Here is an 18,347-nt window from a genome sequence, read left to right as displayed (position 1 = left end):
TATTTTGGACAATCATTTGGGGTATTTAGTGACTTCTAAGAAGTCGACTTTAAGTTACTTAGTGACTTCTTCTTTTATCTTTAACATCCATTCAGACATCATTTGCCTTAACTTATGTTTTACCAATTTCGTACTTGATACAAGGGTAATCGATGTTGCACTATATCGATGCTTATACTTGGCATGTCCTCATATGACCAACCAAACACATCTTTTTGAGTAAGGGTTGAACCAAGCTTTAACCTCCCTGACTGTTTTTTTCGATCCTATAAGTTTGGTCAGTTGAGTTTTCTTTTCTTCTAATTGCTCAATGGCCATAAGGTAATCTAGAGAAAGATCATTGAAGGAATCATCCTCATCGATAGGGGATAGAGTATAGTCAATTTTAGTAGAATCAACACTTGTATTAATTGAATTGTTTATGGACGTCTGAAATGAAACAAAAACTTAGGAAGAAATTGGAAATCTTGACTCTGTATATAACTCTAACTCGGACTCGGACTCAGATTGGGATGATGACTCAGACTTTGACTGGGAAAACAACTCAGACTCATAACTCATAAGGGGAATCGAATTCCGGCTCAGCTACACTCTCTTCTGGTCCACTGTTTAGATAGTTTTTGTAATTCTGATATCTATTTTGTATAATTTTGTTAAACCTAAGATAATCGACAGGGGACTCTCTGATGCTTAAGTCAAATCTCCCGTAACAGCAGTTAAGAATAGTGAAGATGGTTCTGCAAGGGATTATGCTTGAGTATATATAGCGTTCATAGCAAATAGAGGCAGTGGAGGAGAGTCCCAATCTACCAACTTTCTATTCATAATAGGAGAATCAATTGTAGAATCCATGTAGGAGAGTGATCCTTAATTAGTTGGGACCGTGGGCGATACTCTTGTAGTTTCCTTTTAAGAGTGAATTAGTGTCAAGCATGAATTGATCCATCCCCTGACGTGACAGATTGCGCCGTTTTATGAATGAACTCCTCATTGAAGCGGGTATGGGTGTGACCCGATGGACCTTTAGTCATTAATAGATTATAACGATCCGATGACATGGCATGATGCCATTAGATGGTTAGATTTAGGTAAATCAGGAAAAATTGGAAATGCTGACTCTTAACTCTAACTCGGACACAGATTGGGATGATGACTCAGACTTTGACTGGAAAAACAACTCAGACTCATAAGGGGCATCGAATTCCGGCTCAGGTAACACCTAAGATAATATGGGTAGTTTGGTAAACTTAAACCTATTTTTGTTTAATTTTGTGATGAGAAGCGGATGAGGTGCTAGTAACTCCCGGAGCGCAGAGAGAAACTAAAAGATGGAAGTATTAAAACAAGCTTCAGTAGTAAGAGGAAGAAGCTTCCTCTGTGCTCCCCAACGCTCTCCCTTGCCCTTGATTAAAACTCCTCTCTCCTCTCCTTCTCCATTCCCAAACCCTTTCTCTTCCCTCCACTTCTCGACTTCTCTCCGAACAAGAAATAACCCTATCAGTCTCAGATGCTCGCTCGACCACAATAACGACTCCCACAACGGGGTGGTGTACCCTAGACCCACCGAAATCCCATGGAAGAAGGAGCTGTGCAACACCGTTCAACTTATCGGCATCGTCGCCGCTCCAGTCGAAATCCGGCATTTCAATTCTGGCAAGGTACTAGCCTGGACTCGCATCGGCGTCAAGAAATCCACCTCTGATACCTCCTGGTAATGATCTCTTTGATATTTCGTTTTTTTCATTTTCTTTTTATTGCTCATATGCTCCTGCAACATTACTTGTCATTTCGACTTCGTATGGGGTTGGGGTCAGAGGTACCATAGTTAAAGTTGCGTCCTTTGGAATTGGAATTGAGAGCGGTAGTCTAGGTTGGCTGCTTTGGTCGCCCAACTTGTGGACTCTGTTGTGTACTTTGCACTTGTTTCCTTTTTGGTGTTTTTTTCATTTTATGTTCTCAAACCACCTGCACTTGAAACATGAAAGATTGAAAGAGCACCGTTGTTGGTATGGAGATGGCGCGTTGTAACTTGATTTCTGGATCTTTCGCAAAGTAACTTCTTCTTCTTCTTAAAATGCGGCGAACGGTCACTCCCCCTTCACTAGCTACGTATATTGGGGCGATGTGCTCTTTCCTTGCTCCTCTGTAGCAATGTAGCTTAGGGATTTTGGCTTTGCTGATACTTGGTTAATTTTTTTAAGTCATCCGAGTTTTGATTTTTCAAATTTGGTCTTCATATGATTTGGAACTGAATTTGAATTTGCCAATACGATATTCAAAGATAAGCCTTCACAAGTAATCCTTTTGAAACTGTGTCGAGTAGATGTCAGTGCTTAGGTGTATATCTCCATGCATGGTGCCAAACTCTATGCATAGTTTTTTTTACTAGTCTATCTACCTTTTCTATTATTTTCTTACTCAAATGTGATTTTGTGCACGTCTTGGCAAGATGGAAATGTAAGCTACTCACTTGACTGAGGAAATTACTCTGTAATTTTGCTTTTATCAGTTTTCCTTACTGCTGAACCTTGTAATAATATGCAAAACAAATTGTAATTTTTACTTCTATTTTTGGTATTATGTTGAGGATTTTAAGTATTTATCTGAAGCAATGGACAATGCTTTGCAGGGTCAGTGTAACATTTTGGGATGAGTTGGCACTTGTTGCTTTCCAGCATGTAGAGAAAGGGCAGCGTATATATGTTTCTGGGCGGTTGATCTCAGACACTGTTGAAGCAGATGATGGAAAGCGGCAGACATACTACAAGGTCTCATCAAACTGTGGCCTCAACAAGATATCTACCACTGACCTTATTTGTTTTATCTTAAATGGATCCTTATATTCTGAGCATCTCCTGCAGGTAGTTGTTCAGCAACTGAATTTTGTTGAAAATAGCCTCTCACAGGGTCTCTCATTTGAGGGTGATGCAAATTCTACAAGAACAGGCAAGTATTATCATTTAATTGTCTTTGCATTCTGATGTGATTGATGTGTAATGTCAGTTAATTCATCTAATGTTTATTTAATGGCAAATTATTATTATTATCACAAAGTCTGCTATTTTTCCAAATGTCACAAAGCATCTATTATGCCACGTGGACAGATCCATTATGACCATTGGATAGAGAGGACATGGTCTAGATTAACCACATATCAAATTTCAAAGTCTAATTCAATAAAATACCCCCTTTTGTATTGGCACACATCCTGTGTATATCCATGCATGTGTACCGGTGCTCTAGACATTATTGTGCACTCTCCCAACTCTGAGTGGGAACAGATGATTTATATTTAAAAAATTGTAAAAATGGATGGTTCAGATTTATCTTGTGATTTTTGGAAACATCACCTTCTATTGTTACATGGATAACTACCCTTATTTAATTCATCTTTTTTTTGTTTTTTTTAATTTGGTTGTTATTGCAGATGGAAAACTTGGAAATTATGTTCATAATGATGTGAATTCCACACAAGAACTTTGGCAAGCCTTTTTTGCTAATCCAATGGACTGGTGGGATAATAGGAAGAACAAGGTAGTGTATAAATTTCATCTAAGCTTATGAATAAGCATAAATTCCTGTGCGATTGTTCTACCAACCTAGCATTCGAGTCTTCATAAATAGGATATGTGTTTATGTATATATATAGTCATATGCACAGGGATTGCTCAGGTCAGGGTGGAATGAGGCAAAGAGTATGTCCAATCCCAGGGTTCTACCATTCTTACTTGACAAGCTCCAAGAATGACCCAGAATATCTGACATAATTCTCTGGGATGTGAATTACACTAAAAATAATGTGTGTTGATTGGTTAGATAATATCACACGTAAATAAGCACTTCCTTTACCAAGAACAATATTTTCCGAAAAAGGGAAATACAAACACATGAAGCAATTTTACCTGGACACTTAACATTAGGACATACCTGTCTGGCAATTCACTGTAGGGCACAAAATTCCATTCAGGAGCCGGTCAATTGCTGTATCAGAGTACATAAACACAAACATACCCATAGTTGTCAAGGCGTCACTAAGGCACAGCCTAGGCGCCCAGGCAGATTTTTAGGGGTCTAGGTGGTTGTTGCCTTAGTGGGTTATCGAACGCCTTGGCCCTTATGTATTCCAAATATCATTTTCATTTACTTAAGCCTCCCTATGTGAATCCAATAAAAATAGTTAAAACATAAAATTACAAAAGGATAAAAAGTTAACCCCCTAGTTCAAGAACAAAAACTGGATTTTCGGCGGTAGGTGAAATTTTCAACTTTCTAATGTTGCTGGGGTTTTTCTCAAATCTAAAAACTCCATAAATTATAATATGGTAAAACATTGCTAAAAACCAAAAGAGAGGTAAAGTATTCATTTGTTTTGATACTAAAAAAATATTTTTATTCAGAGCGATTTTGACAGCATTTGCACAAACCAAATAAGGTTCGACTGGAGCATAACTCTTTCAATATAAATTAGATTTAAGTAATTATTTGTTGGAAAGCTGGTTTTGTGCTCTACCTAATACAAAAAGTTTCATGTAAAATAAAATTATTTGACTAGTCAAACTTCTTAGAGAACAAGAACACTTCTCTAAATCGAGAGCAGTTTAATTACTTATAGATACGATCATATTTTCTAAGAACAGTATAAACCAGATGTGAGACTAGTAGGTATACCATGACAATGACCAATTCCAAGGACAGTATAAACCAACTGTATGTTTTGATTGTTTCAAGCTTCCATTAGCTTGCTTCTTCAGTTCTGCTGTCTTCTAGTTCTATGTTGATTTTTGATGACTTTTTTTTTTTGGTGAATAATAAAAATATATTACCAAAGCCTGGGGTGGGCGAGAGGGAAAAAGCGGGGGAAGGGGAAAATACAAGGGGGGAAAGAAGGGGGGGGGAAGCTCCGAGCCCCTCTAAAGTGGGCGCAACAGAGTGCTATCTAGGCCCTAGGAAACAACAATATGCCTGTTCCTTGGGGAGTCCAAAAAGGCCTTGTGGGGTAGAAGACTCAGCTTCGAGGAAACCTCCCAAGAGATGGCTTTCCAAATCAGGTCAAAAGAGCGAGAGTTGGAAGTCCATCTCCTAAGGTTCCTCTCCATCCAAATGTGATAGAAGGTAGCGCCGAACACAAGCTTGCCAATGGTGTCGCAGGTGGTGCCTCCAGTGAAAGTCATGACCAACCAAAGCCACTCTCGAGTGAATGGAAGAATGCGCCTGCGTCGAGGCCAAATGAACGACAAGGCTTTTTTCCAGACGGTGGAAGTGAAAAGGCAGGCGAAAAAAAGGTGGTCAATGTCCTCAAAGCCATTCCAACAGAAAATGCAAGGGGGGGGGCAGTTATTCTACGGTGGGATAGGAAGGCTTGGGTTGGGAGGCAATGGTTCAGGGTTCTCCAGGCAAGGAAGCTGTGACGGGGGATGTGGCCTTTGAACCAGACAAGCTTGTGCCAAAGGACAGAAGGAGCTTGGGGCCTAATGAGGTTCCAGGCTGATTTAAAGCTAAAGAGGCCATTGTTGGAGGGAAGCCAACAGACCTTGTCCGCAAGACCAGGGGGGGAAGGGGGAAGGGGGAAGGGGGAAGGGGGAGAGGGGGGGGGTAAGGGGGGAGGGGTGGGACCAATTGCCATGCGAGATGATAGAAGAAAGGGGAGGACTCCAAAAGGGTGCCAGGGGTTGAGCCATAAGGAGGTGGAAGATCCATCACCGATGGTGGAGGAAATGGCTGAGAGAGCCAGAGGGCAAAGGAGTAGAATTTTGCGCCAAATCCAGGAGGAATCTTTGGGGATGGAGACAGTCCAGATGGAGTCATTTTTGAGGAGGTGAGAGTAGACCCACTGAACCCAAATGGAGTCATGCTTAGTGGAGATTTTCCAAATAAGCTTCAGAATTCCTGCAGTGTTGGAGTTGCGGATGCGGCGAATGCCAAGACCTCCCTCGGATTTGGGAAGGTAGATGGATTTCCAGCTGATCGGGTGGAGAAATCTGGAGGATTCCTTCCCTTTCCAGAGGAAAGCAGCAAAAAGGGACTCCATAGCTTTGATGGTGGCTTTAGGAATGACAAAGATGCCGTACCAATAAATGTAAGAGGATTGGAGCACGGATCTAATGTGTTCAAGCCTGCCCGCGTAGGATCTAATGATTTGATGACTTGATGTGGCTTAATATTGATTTTTGATGACTTGATGCGGCTTAGTGTTGTTTTTTGATGACTTGATGTCACTTAATGTTGATTTTTGATGATATAAGGTATATATTGTAACATACTAAATAATGTTAGAAAAGAGGGGAAATAAAAAATAATACTTGGGTGCCTTGGTCGCCTAAGTGCTTAGGCACCCCTTCACCGCCTTGACAACTATGAACTACCACAGCCCAAAAGGAAGGCTAGTAGTGTCTACACAACGAACATGAGTGGTGAGTAAAATAATATATTTATATTTAAAAAATAACTGACAAAGTGAAGGATGGTGCCCTTGTGATACAAGACCAAACTCATTGGTCGGGGAGTTATTGAACCTTCCACAGATGTCCTTATTAATAATGTGGCTGAACCAACATATCTAGGATTCCTTATTCTTCGATAATCCATGAGAAAACAATTGATATGAACACACAATTGTCAATTCTATTATTTTCCAATAAGTAACAAATATTATTACAGAGAAGAAAGCTACACAAACATAAAGCACTACACCAAGAAGGATCAGCCTACAAGCCACCAACCCAAGGAACAACTAAAATATAGGATGGTGTCCAATGCAAATGAATTCTGTCTGCCCAGCTTTAGCGAACTCATTATCTAGAGCATTCATGGATCTCATCTTCAAAGCAGTATAGTACAACTTCCCAAAACCTGCAATGAAGTGGCTATCCAGGTAAGTTGGATATATCTCCGTGTATTTCCTGACTCCTGAGTCACAATCCAAACCATTTGATGATTAGTGCAGACTTACCCCCAGTCAGCACATTAGGCCATCCTTGGGAAGATGCAACTTCAGGGCCTTTAATAGACATCTTCAATTCCTGGAGTAATAAAATAATACCATCATGATCCCTAACGACACCAGCAATGCCAGCCAGACCTTTTTTTTTTAAATTTGCTGAACTGATTTTGAGTGAGTTTTATTTCTCATTTTCTCCACAAATTTGTTTTTATTATCGGGTTATGAGTAAAGAATTTCTTGCAATTCACAGAGGAACCCGAAATATCCAGATTTCAAGCACAAACATACTGGAGAAGCTTTGTGGGTTGAAGCCAAGTATAATCCACCTTGGTTGAAGTCTCAACTGGCAATTCTGGACTCTAGGATGGAGGCTTTTCAAAATTATGAAGCAAATAAACCTGCTGCTTTTGTGGCTGGCGATGATTTCACACCTTTCTAGCTATTGGCTCTCTGCTGGAAGCTGGATATTTTTGTCTTGAGATTCTAAATTCTCCTTTTATGTTTCTGATTTCTTCAGAGCTGATTTTGGATGATTTCTTACAGTCTTCTAGGTGTAGCCTGATAATTTTCTTAGTATATTTGGGACTCGTGAATCTGTATTACTTGCTGCCCCTGAAGCTTTTGCATGTTGTTCATTTGGCTTATGGAAACTTTCTGAGCATTCTGGTAATTTTGCCCTCCTGAATATAGAACAATATGTCTTTTGGGATAAGCTTCTCACAGCTTAACTTTGAATTTGGATATTTGATTATTCCTGAATACTTAAACACGCTATTTCACATATAAACCAATTTCTCAATTGTAATCTCCATTGCTTTTGAGCATCTCCTGGGAGCTTATCCATGTATCGTTATTTTCGTCCTTTCAGTACTTTCACTTTAACCAGCCACAGAACCTGCTGGGATCCCACTGTGTCCCTCAATCTAAGCCATCCGGTCCTTGTTTTACTTGAAAAGTGCAGAACAAGGGATCACTTCAAACAAATTCTGGCACAGATGATGAGGATCCATCTCACTATTCATACATTTCCCATGAGCAGGCTCATATATTTTTCAGCCATCTCATACCCTGCCAATTTAGACATGGCCATCCTCCTCTTTAATCATTATACTCGGCCCAATCTCTACATTTACAATATGATGATATCTACTTTGTCCTTCTTATCAAACCAATCATTTTTACTCTACAACTCCATGCTCCAATCACACATTTATCCAGATAAACACACATTTCTTTATCTTCTCAAAGCTTCCAAATGCTTATCAGAGGTCAAACAGACTCACAGCCATGCTATTGTCACGGGCTTTGTATCCTACAGTTATTTTCAGAACTCCCTCGTGAAGATGTATTTGGAGTATGGACAAATGAGCTTTGCACATCAATTGTTTCAACAGATGTCCATACGAGATGCTGTTCCATACAATATCATGATTCTTGGACTTGCCAGGAAGGGACACAGCTTGGAAGCATTGCAGCTGTTCCATGAAATGGTTGATTCAAGTCTTGACCCAGATGAGTTTACCATGGTAGCTCTTCTCATGTGCTGTGGACAAGTGGGAAACATGCTTTTGGGTAAGTCAGTTCATGCATGGATCGAAAGAAGACAGTTATTCAGTGCTTGCAATTTTATTTTGGGTAATGCTCTTCTTGATATGTATGTGAAATGTGAGGAGATGAAGATTGCTCACAGAGTTTTTGGTGAATTTGTGGACAAGGACATTATATCATGGAACACCATGATTGCTGGTTATGCTAAAATTGGAGAAATGGAACTTTCCTCCACTTTCTTTGATCTAATGCCTAGCAGGGACCTTGTTTCTTGGAATTCTCTAATTGAAGGATATAGACAGAGGGGTGATTGTTCTTCTGTTATGAACATATTCAACCGCATGCTCGTTGAGAATGTTTGTCCTGACAAGGTAACATTGGTTAGCGTGGTTCATGCTGCAGCAGAGTCTGGAACTCTGGACCAAGGGAGATTGATACATGGGTGGGTGGTTAGAAGTGGGATGAAACTAGATGCATTTTTGGGCTCAGCATTTATTGACATGTACTGTAAATGTGGGAGCATTGAAAGGGCTCTCATTGTTTTCGAGAGAGTCACTGAAAGAGATGTTACATTGTGGACAGCCATGATCTCTGGGTTTGCATTCCATGGTCATGGAAGCAAAGCTTTGGAATTATTCTGGGAGATGCAGAAAGAGCTTAGGCCAAATGAGGTAACTTTTGTTGCCGTCCTTACTGCATGTAGTCACTGCGGGATGGTAGAGCAAGGGCTTGAAATCTTTAACAGTATGAACAAAAATTATGGTATTGAACCAGGTGTTGAACACTATGGGTGTCTGGTGGATCTTTTAGGAAGAGCAGGGCGGCTAGCAGACGCAAAAGATGTGATTGAGAATATGCCAATTAAACGAAGTGGATCAATCTGGGGAGCAATGCTGAGTGCTTGCAAGGCTCATGGGGATGTAGAGCTGGCTGAGAATGCCTTGATGGAGCTGCTGAAATTAGAGCCAGAGAAAGAGGGAGGATATGTTCTTTTGTCCAACATATATGCTGCTTTTGGGAGGTGGAGCTTTTCCGACAAGATCAGAGAAATCATGGGATCCCGAGGGGTCAAGAAAACAGCTGGTTGTAGTAGTTTAGTTGTAAATGGAATTGTTCACAGATTTGTAGCTGAGGATAAGCAGCATCCAAGATGGCTAGAGATCCATGCCATGTTGATCTGTTTGAGATGTGAGATGAACTTAGAGCCCACTGTTTCATCAGAGTACATGCAAGAGTCACATTTGAACTGAGGTTTGGACTTTAAAAAAATCCATCTATTCTTCCGCAATGTGGATTTTAAAGTGCTGCACATACATTTTGTAAGCATTGTTTATGTTTGAAAATTTGTAGTTACTTTTTATGCACCAGCATCACATTTATGGACACAGTAAGGACATATAGCATAAGGTAGTGTACATGCAGGGTAGAGGAGCCACTATTCAGTAGGTTCTACGTAGGACAATATTGGATGACTGTTAACCAGTTCATTCATTGTGCTCTTTGGGTTCCCAAAGATATTATATTGGACAGAACTAGGAAGGAAGCTTTGGGATTTGAAAGGTTATGCTCATCCGATTTCGATGTCGATCTCCATTGTCTGTACTATCTAGGGATGGGCCATGTTCCATTTGGAGATGTCAGTTCCCCCCCCCCCCCCCTCCCCCCGTTCTTTTTTCCCCATGGCACCTTTTTCCCGTATGGAAGGGTAGTTAGTGAGTGGGGGAGGGAGAAAACATGGATTTGTTCTTCTTACATAAGTTTATTGCATAAGAATCAACATCTTAGCGTTTGATAGGAACCACCAATGGGCTCTTCTTTATGCACATGAGTCTTTTTTTTGTCAATTGTAGCCAATTAACTTTTTTTTATGTAAAATTTCAGGATTGCCGCAGTCATCGGAAATCTATTATCAATGCTTGGCTTTGGCAGAGGTGCCTTCATTGCTACCTGAGCTTGAAAAGCCAAATGACAGCAGAAAAACCTGTCTCCAACCAGTCATGACTCACCGTGGTCCAAAACGGTGCCAGACAAATTCCTTAAAACAAATCCAAATTCAGGTGATTGGGCAATTTGCAATTAAACTTATTGTGGTATTCTAGCCATCTCCATTCATGGGAGAATTGATCTCAGGCAGATCCCAATTCTGTCATGTTCATCAGCAGCGCAATAATGTGAAGTTATGCTAACACCACTTCTTTGAGCCAGTTGATTAAAATAGTCCTATATGTTTGCACAAAACGGAAACATGTCTTCAAACTGCCACAGCAGAGGGAGGGCGGGGGGTATTACCCGGTTGGACTATTAGGGTCAGTCTCAGCCGGATGGTTATGACATAATGCTCTCATTGACCTGTAGTCATAGTTTTGGAAATGCTGAAGAGCCACCTATCATCATCATTTGGGAAGAGGACTAGTGTACTACGAATGATCATTCATTGTCATGTGCAGAGGTATTATCAGGCCTTTGCACTTTTTCAAAGCATGCAAGTGGACGCAATCAAGCGAAGAGAGTTGCGGACTTACACAGTTGTAGGGTTGCTGGTGAACAAGCAGTCTCAGGTTCATGACTCCATGTTGGAGTAGTGAAATTTTTTCTAGGCTGGTGTGTATTTGGGAAATGTATTCTGAAGGTGGTGGTTCAGAAGTTGCCAAATGAGTTTGGTAGATGCAGAAAAAGATGTTGGGATTGAATGATTGAATAGATAGAAGAGTGAGTGATGTTGGTTCAACCAGACCAGGTGAGGTCATGGATGAGTTTGTTTGCACACCTTTCATAGAAAAGTGCTTTCGGTTGATAGTTTGGCCGAATACATTTTCGAAAAGTGTGTTCGGCTGATGGGCCTATGTAAAAGTGATTTATATAAAATAAAAGAAATAATATTGCTTGGTCGTGTGGCTCTTGAACCCAGATACATGAGTGTGCAAAATTACCTTCAGCCGCTTGAAATAAAAAAACACCCAACCTGTTAATGTGTTTACATGTGCTCTCATTGGCCATCGTACTAGTACAAGGGTTACACAACCAAGCAGCGATCTCTTACTCATAAAATAATTAGTAAAAGATCCGACTTGTACTTCAGCCACACGTAGGCCTTCTAATGGTCTTGAGAGAGTATCATGTAAGGGGTGGGTGTACTATCGATCATTCGTAAGGGGTAGAGAATTAGTACAGCTACGGTTCCTTTATCGGATGGTGAAGGTAAATTCCCCCAAGTAAAATGTGTTGTTTTCATCCACATCTTTTAGCATTAGATTTTCAGTTATATATATAAGGTTGTTTAGCATGTCAAACACTAATAGGGTCAATTTGATCATTTTAGGGCACATTGTTTTGTTAAATCTTTTCTAGGGAGGGTTTCAGTTTGTAAGGTTCAACATTAGGGGAGGTTCTCTACTTAAAATAAGGAATAAGGATCACAAACAATTCCAAAACATAGTTGTTTTGTGCATCCCCAAGGTGACAAAATGAGATATCTATAATTGTATATAGTTGGATGTTGAGATACAAGGAATTCGACTTTAAATTAAATTTTGAGAACTTGTTTTTTTTTTGAGAACTTGAACCATCATGATCTGTGAGTTTAAGTTTTTATTGTGAATGACCATATATAGTTTGTAACTCTAAATATTAATTGGCAAGTGGCAATATGGTCCAAGTAAGATGTTGGCTGATGTAGACCTAATTGCCACATCAGACCAATGTAGCTTATGTGAATAGGGAGTTTTAATTCCCGTTACTTTATTATCCCTTGATGGTGAGGAATATAAAACCTTGGTAGTGCATATCCCTTTAGTCTATTAACACTATAGTGGAGAACCATCATTTTTTGGTGATAAGGGGGAGACTAAGAAGAGAGAGAATCTGCCATCAAGTGTTCTTTTAATTGTTGTAGGATCATTATTACAGTAAAGCCAAGAAGCGTCAATCATGAGAAATTTGGGGCAAAACTTGGGATCTAATGGAGGTAAGTCAATTGATCTTCATTAAAGTATTCCGCATTTGAGATTGAATGAATCTCATATTAAGTATTCTACATTTGAGATTAAATGAATTTGACATCATTGGCTCTCCACATCCACAACTTGGAACTTTCCCTCCACAGTACAATCAAGCTTCCGGGGCTGGTTGTCTGCCTCAAACCCTCTCTTCTTTATGGCATACAACACCATGCACGTCTTTGAGATCTTGTTGTGGGGTTTTTCATTGATTTGATTGAATATGAAAGTTACAATTTGGATAAAGAATGAAAATCTATTGATCATGCTAGGGTTAGTTGGGCTCATTATTCTAGTGAAATCTGAATGAAGGAGAGAGAGGATTTTTATTGAAAAACCGATCTCTTGTGATCAGAGAACCGTAATGGCCATGGAGAGTACAAATTGGAACCTAGAGTTTTTTTTTTTTTTTTGGGGTAATAAAAGATCTATTGAGAGATACGTGAGTTACACGTAGTTGTGGTCTTGCAAAGATCCACAATCCATGGAGTGGAATGTGGCCATTCTGTCGTACACGTGATGGACAGGGCCTTCCGAGCTAGGCAATGATGTAAAACATTAACCTTCCTAGGAACAAAGTGAAAAGAGCAGTCATTATAACAAACAAGAAGTTGTTGGATGTCCTTGATTATACTTTTCATAGCAAGAGTCGCTTGTTTGAGAGGATGATTGATGAGATCAATGACGCTCTCCGAGTCCGATTCCACCATAATCTCATCATTACAGGGCACAATCCCTTCGAGCAAGATTAGAACCCAGAGTTCAAAATGGCTTTTATGAATGTGAGAGAGAGAGAGACAGAGAGAGAGAGAGAGAGAGAGAGAGAACAATTTCTTAAATCTACTAGGTAAGAAAATAAATTACAAACAATTTCTTAGATCTACTAAGTAAGAAAATAAATTACAAAACAACTAGTTTTGACTTTTAAACCTACTTGTCTTGTAGGAAATTGTGCCACTGAGGAATACAGGATCCACATCCTCTACTTCCATCCTACTTCCGTGAGTTTCTAGCGTGCCATGTGTCCTGACAACCATCCAATGGTGGTTATTTAAAAAATTCAAATTTTTTTGAATTCCAATCCCCATCTATTTGAACCACTTTAAACCTCAAACCAATCCCATCTAACCGGTTCAAAACAAACCAAACCAAACTTATCTCCCTCAAAACAAACCCATTTCACTCATTTGCCTAGGGTTTCAGATCGAACGAACATTTCCCAGCAGAACCTCTCTTGAATCCCTCCCTCCCTCACTCACTCATCCCTCTCACAACTCCTCAGTGGCGACGGCGACATTCTCTCTCTCACAACTCCAAGGACCCTGAAAGCTATTTGGAAAGAAAACCAGCGAAGGAAGGCCAAGTCGTGACCAAATCTGGCTGCTACGGTGACGGCGACATCCTCTCTCTCACCAGTGAAGGAAGGCCACTAGGGTTTGCAGATGAACACAACCTCCGAGTTTCCTTCCTCCTTTCCACTCATCTCAGTTGAAGAGACGAAAACCGAACCCAACCCTATCTCATCGTGTTTCTCTCTCTCCTATGCCCTCATTGCTCAACGAACAAAGAACCTCAAAGAACAGAGAACGAGAAGCTGCTGCTGCCGCTGCCGCCGGAATCGTCGAGCTGCGAACGGAGATCATTTATTTCGTTGTCTCCCCCATCTCGCCGGATCCGTCGAGGAGAACCGAAGTTGCAGTCCATAGAGATTGGCTCCCTGTTAAAGGTACTCTGAATTTTTTATTTTATTTTTGGGTAGAACTGTGATTGTGGACTTATGATCTTTCTCATTTCGGTTTATTTTTTTTTGGATGATCTTTTCACGACAAAAAGATGAATTTTTTGGATGATCTTTCCTTGGGTAGAATGGAGGTCATATATTTTGGTTGTTTTTTTTTTGGGGTAGAACTTTGATTGTGTGGTCTAAGCATCGCCTCTTTGGATTTCTCTATCTCTCTTTGCTTTTGTCTTTAGAAAACTCTGATTAATGTTACTCTATTCATTTTGTCTCCCTGAGGTTTGAATCCAATTTCAAGGAGAAAAAAAAAAGAAAGAAACCGACACCTCATAACAGGGAAGAAAGGGAGAGAAAAAAAAAAACAACCAGCACAGAGCGCCTCATTCCCTCAGTTTAAGCTTGAGGAGATTACAGGTATCATGAATGATTTTGCTGAACTAGGCTTCCTTGCTCCTACTGGCTTATTCCTTGCGGGAACAAAATATATGGTATATCCTGGCTTATTCCTTGCGCTTCATTCCCTCAGTTTCAGCCTCCATCTTAGACTCAACTTGCAATGGCGTTATTTATGTATATATACTTCTTTCCCTAGAGCCTAGAACACCTAAGCATTGCAGGTTTACACAATAAAAATCTCAGTACATCAAGTGAATTTTTTTTGCTCTATCCTTTCTCAAATTGCTTGTGACCCCACCAGAAATTGGATTGCAGAGTCAAAAGACGTTTAAACTATGGCTGATCTGAAATAGGACATTAGATAGTTTAGGTTAGGAATGGATTTTTTGGTTCTTATTGATAAACTGAGTTGACATTTATCATTTTGTGAGAGCTGTTCAAATGAAAGAATCTCTTATTCTTTTCCATCTTCAAACCAAATCAAAATCCTTTTGTTTGTTCTGACATGTTTTTTTTAAGGTGAATCCTTAGCTCAAAATGGGAGAGCACTTGGGAATTACCCAGGCTATGATGGTTCGAATCCATCAGGATTCATACGTTTGATATGATTGTGCCAGCTATCCTAGTTACTATTTTATTTCTATTGTTCTTTCAGTTAACAAAGAAAATACCATAAACATAGAGACTTTCCAACCAAATAACCATTTCAAGGCAGAAACACAAAGCTACTACAACCTTCAATGTTCAAATATCATAGCTCAATCAATAGAATCATCTACAAACCAGGATAACCTACTCATGAAAACAACAGTCTATCTTCAAGTCTGCTGGCAGAATAGCTTACAGAGTTTGGAGTTGTGGAGAACATAGAAGTATTGCCAGCTATGGGCAGAAGTTCTTGCAACAAATGGTCCTAATTTCATCTCCAACTAATATTAGATCAGAGAGAAAAAAAAAATAAAAGAACTGGTTCCAGATCTGGCAGTAATGCTGTTCAGGCCAATATCTCCTTTGATTTGATTTTTGTCAATAAAAAATTACCCAACATGATTGACTTCCTTGATCGACTCTCAAACCAAACGTTAGATGAATTAATCAGCAAGGATATGTAGAGTATTTGACATGAAGAAAGGACATATTGTATCCCCTCGTAAAAAATTTAGGAGTCTTGGGGGAGTCGAACCACCATCTACTGGGTATAACCCAGTTGCTCTTCCGTTTTGAGCTAAAGACTCACATACCTCCATAAAGCATGTTAGTTTAATCCAATATTCTGAAGAATGGTGTCATGAAACTTTTTTTTTATGCTACTTCTCTCTAATTTTTTTAAATGCTCTATTGTGAAATTGGATTCAAACCTCAGGGAGACAAAATGAATAGAGTAACATTAATCAGAGTTTTCTAAAGACAAAGGCAAAGAGAGATAGAGAAATCAGAAGAGGCGATGCTTAGACCACACAATCAAGGTTCTACCCAAAAAAAAAAAAAAAAAAAACCGAAATATATAATCTCCGTTCTACCCAAGGAAAGATCATCCAAAAAATTCATCTTTTTGTCATGAAAAGATCATCCAAAAAAAAAAAAAACCGAAATGAGAAAGATCATTAGTCCACAATCACGGTTCTACCCAAAAATAAAATAAAAAATTCAGAGTACCTTTAAAGGGGAGCCAATCTCTATGGACTGCAACTCCGGTTCTCCTCGACGGATCTGGCGAGATGGGGGCGAAAAGGAAATAAATGATCTCCATTCGCAGCTCGACGATTCCGACGGCAGCAGCAGCGACAGCTTCTCGTTCTCTGTTCTTCGAGGTTCTTTGTTCGTTGAGCAATGAGGGTAGCGGCAGCTTCTCGTTCTGGGTTCGTTCAGCAACGGCTTTCTTCTTCCCTTCTCTGTTCGTTGAGACTAAATCGATCAAGAGCTTTTCGTTTTGGGTTCGTTCAGCAACGGCTTTCTTCTTCCCTTCTCTGTTCGTTGAGACTAAATCGATCAGGAGCTTCTCGTTCTGGGTTCGTTCAGTAGCGGTAGAGAGAGCTTCTCTGTTCGTTGAGCAATGAGGGCATAGGAGAGAGAGACACGATGAGATACGGTTGGGTTCGGTTTTCGTCTCTTCAACTGAGATGAGTGGAAAGGAGGAAGGAAACTCGAAGGTTGTGTTCGTCTGCAAACCCTAGTGGCCTTCCTTCGCTGGTGAGAGAGAGGATGTCGCCGTCGCCGTCGCCGTCGCAGTAGCAGCCAGATTTGGTCACGACTTGGCCTTCCTTCGCTGGTTTTCTTTCCAAATAGCTTTCAGGGTCCTTGGAGTTGTGAGAGAGAGAATGTCGCCGTCGCCACTAAGGAGTTGTGAGAGGGATGAGTGAGGGAGGGAGGGATTCAAGAGAGGTTCTGCTGGGAAATGTTCATTCGATCTGAAACCCAGGCAAAAGAGTGAAATGGGTTTGTTTTGAGGGAGATAAGTTTGGTTTGGTTTGTTTTGAACCGGTTAGATGGGATTGGCTTGAGGTTTAAAGTGGTTCAAATAGATGGGGATTGGAATTCAAAAAAATTTGAATTTTTTAAATAACCACCATTGGATGGTTGTCAGGACACATGGCACGCTAGAAACTCACGGAAGTAGGATGGAAGTAGAGCTTTGGAAGTAGAGGCTGTGGATCCGAGGAGTACATGAGTCCCACTTATTTTTGTGACACTAAAAAACAATAAAAGGATAATAATGACTAACATGAGGAGAAAGTTACCTTGTATGCAAAGGATACATTACAACTAGGGGTTCAAGTTTGGCCCTGTCGCCCGAGCTTGAACAAGGTTTGGTCTGAGATACCTTGGCTTTGAGGGTGGTCAGGATTAGGAATTTCTTGTCTTGAGCCAGGGGCGTTGGGTTGAGCTCGTCCTGGCCCAGCCTGACTTCTTCTTGTTCATCCATCTCCCTTCTCCCTCCCTAAGATCATGGCCATTCAGGGCAGCCCAACCCAACCTTGAGGACAGGTCAATGTTGGATTTTTCAGATTGAGTGGGTTGGGCAGGGTCTGTGCCTAAGTAAGGGTACTTAGGATTGAATTGGGGTTTTAAAAAATTTGACTCAACCTGACCTTATTGCAACCCTATTTACAACAATATAACATACTTAGAGAGTAATCACTCTCCCAAAGTCCGAATAGGGAAAGATCATTTTAATTTTCGATTTTCTATTATTTTCAACTAATTTCCAAATCAATGCAATAAAGTGGATTGGGTTGGAGTAATTAATTGATTTCATGCCGGTTGAGATCTCTTGAACCACAACATCAAGGGCATTTCGTACCTTCATATAATAGGGGCAGGGAGTCATTATGAAACCCCAGTGGTGGATTCATTTCACCCATGGTGAAAAACTTTTTTGTCAAATATTGTGGTGTGTTTTTTTTTTTGTGTAAGGTGGAGGGCATGGTTTTAGGAATCTGTTTGGCATCAGTCATATTGATTGATATGTATTGAGTAAGGGTGTCAAACGGTGCGATTTTGATTACATGGTGCGGTTTCAGTTCGATGCACATTTTGGAAGGTAGAAATCAAAATCACACCGGATAAGAATCACCTAAAATCAGAATCGTTTTATATGTGGTACAGTTTTAGTGATTTCTATTCGATTTTCGTTATTCGATTTATATGCGATTTGTAATACCGGTTTCACCTCTGTACCCTTTAATTTTATTTTCCATATCCTTGGTATGTGGGAGAAATTATATTGTTT

At 40.1% G+C, this 18,347-nt stretch overlaps 2 protein-coding genes across 3 annotated transcripts; both read left to right on the top strand.

The window, feature by feature from the left end:
• Positions 1-1,310: 1,310 nt before the first annotated feature.
• On the top strand, positions 1,311-7,646 carry LOC122669212 (protein OSB1, mitochondrial-like). Its single transcript, XM_043865917.1, has 5 exons — positions 1,311-1,711; positions 2,630-2,768; positions 2,862-2,946; positions 3,428-3,534; positions 7,191-7,646. Exons 1-5 carry the CDS (start codon positions 1,329-1,331, stop codon positions 7,377-7,379), a joined length of 903 nt encoding a protein of 300 aa, XP_043721852.1. The 5' UTR covers positions 1,311-1,328; the 3' UTR covers positions 7,380-7,646.
• A 100-nt stretch (positions 7,647-7,746) lies between these two features.
• Positions 7,747-11,275, top strand: LOC122669200 (pentatricopeptide repeat-containing protein At3g04750, mitochondrial). Of its 2 annotated transcripts, none has more exons than XM_043865905.1 (2): positions 7,747-9,739; positions 10,420-11,275. In XM_043865905.1, exon 1 carries the CDS (start codon positions 7,783-7,785, stop codon positions 9,736-9,738), a length of 1,956 nt encoding a protein of 651 aa, XP_043721840.1. In that variant the 5' UTR covers positions 7,747-7,782; the 3' UTR covers position 9,739; positions 10,420-11,275. The 2 variants fall into 2 exon arrangements, with proteins under 2 accessions (XP_043721840.1, XP_043721833.1); XM_043865898.1 differs by having other exon boundaries at positions 10,370-11,274.
• Positions 11,276-18,347: the final 7,072 nt, after the last annotated feature.

Source organism: Telopea speciosissima, chromosome 1 (assembly GCF_018873765.1).
Source record: "Telopea speciosissima isolate NSW1024214 ecotype Mountain lineage chromosome 1, Tspe_v1, whole genome shotgun sequence".
NCBI classification, from domain to species: domain Eukaryota; kingdom Viridiplantae; phylum Streptophyta; class Magnoliopsida; order Proteales; family Proteaceae; genus Telopea; species Telopea speciosissima.
The sequence above is the reverse complement of the archived record's forward strand: the minus strand, read 5'-3'. Positions and strand labels throughout refer to the sequence as shown.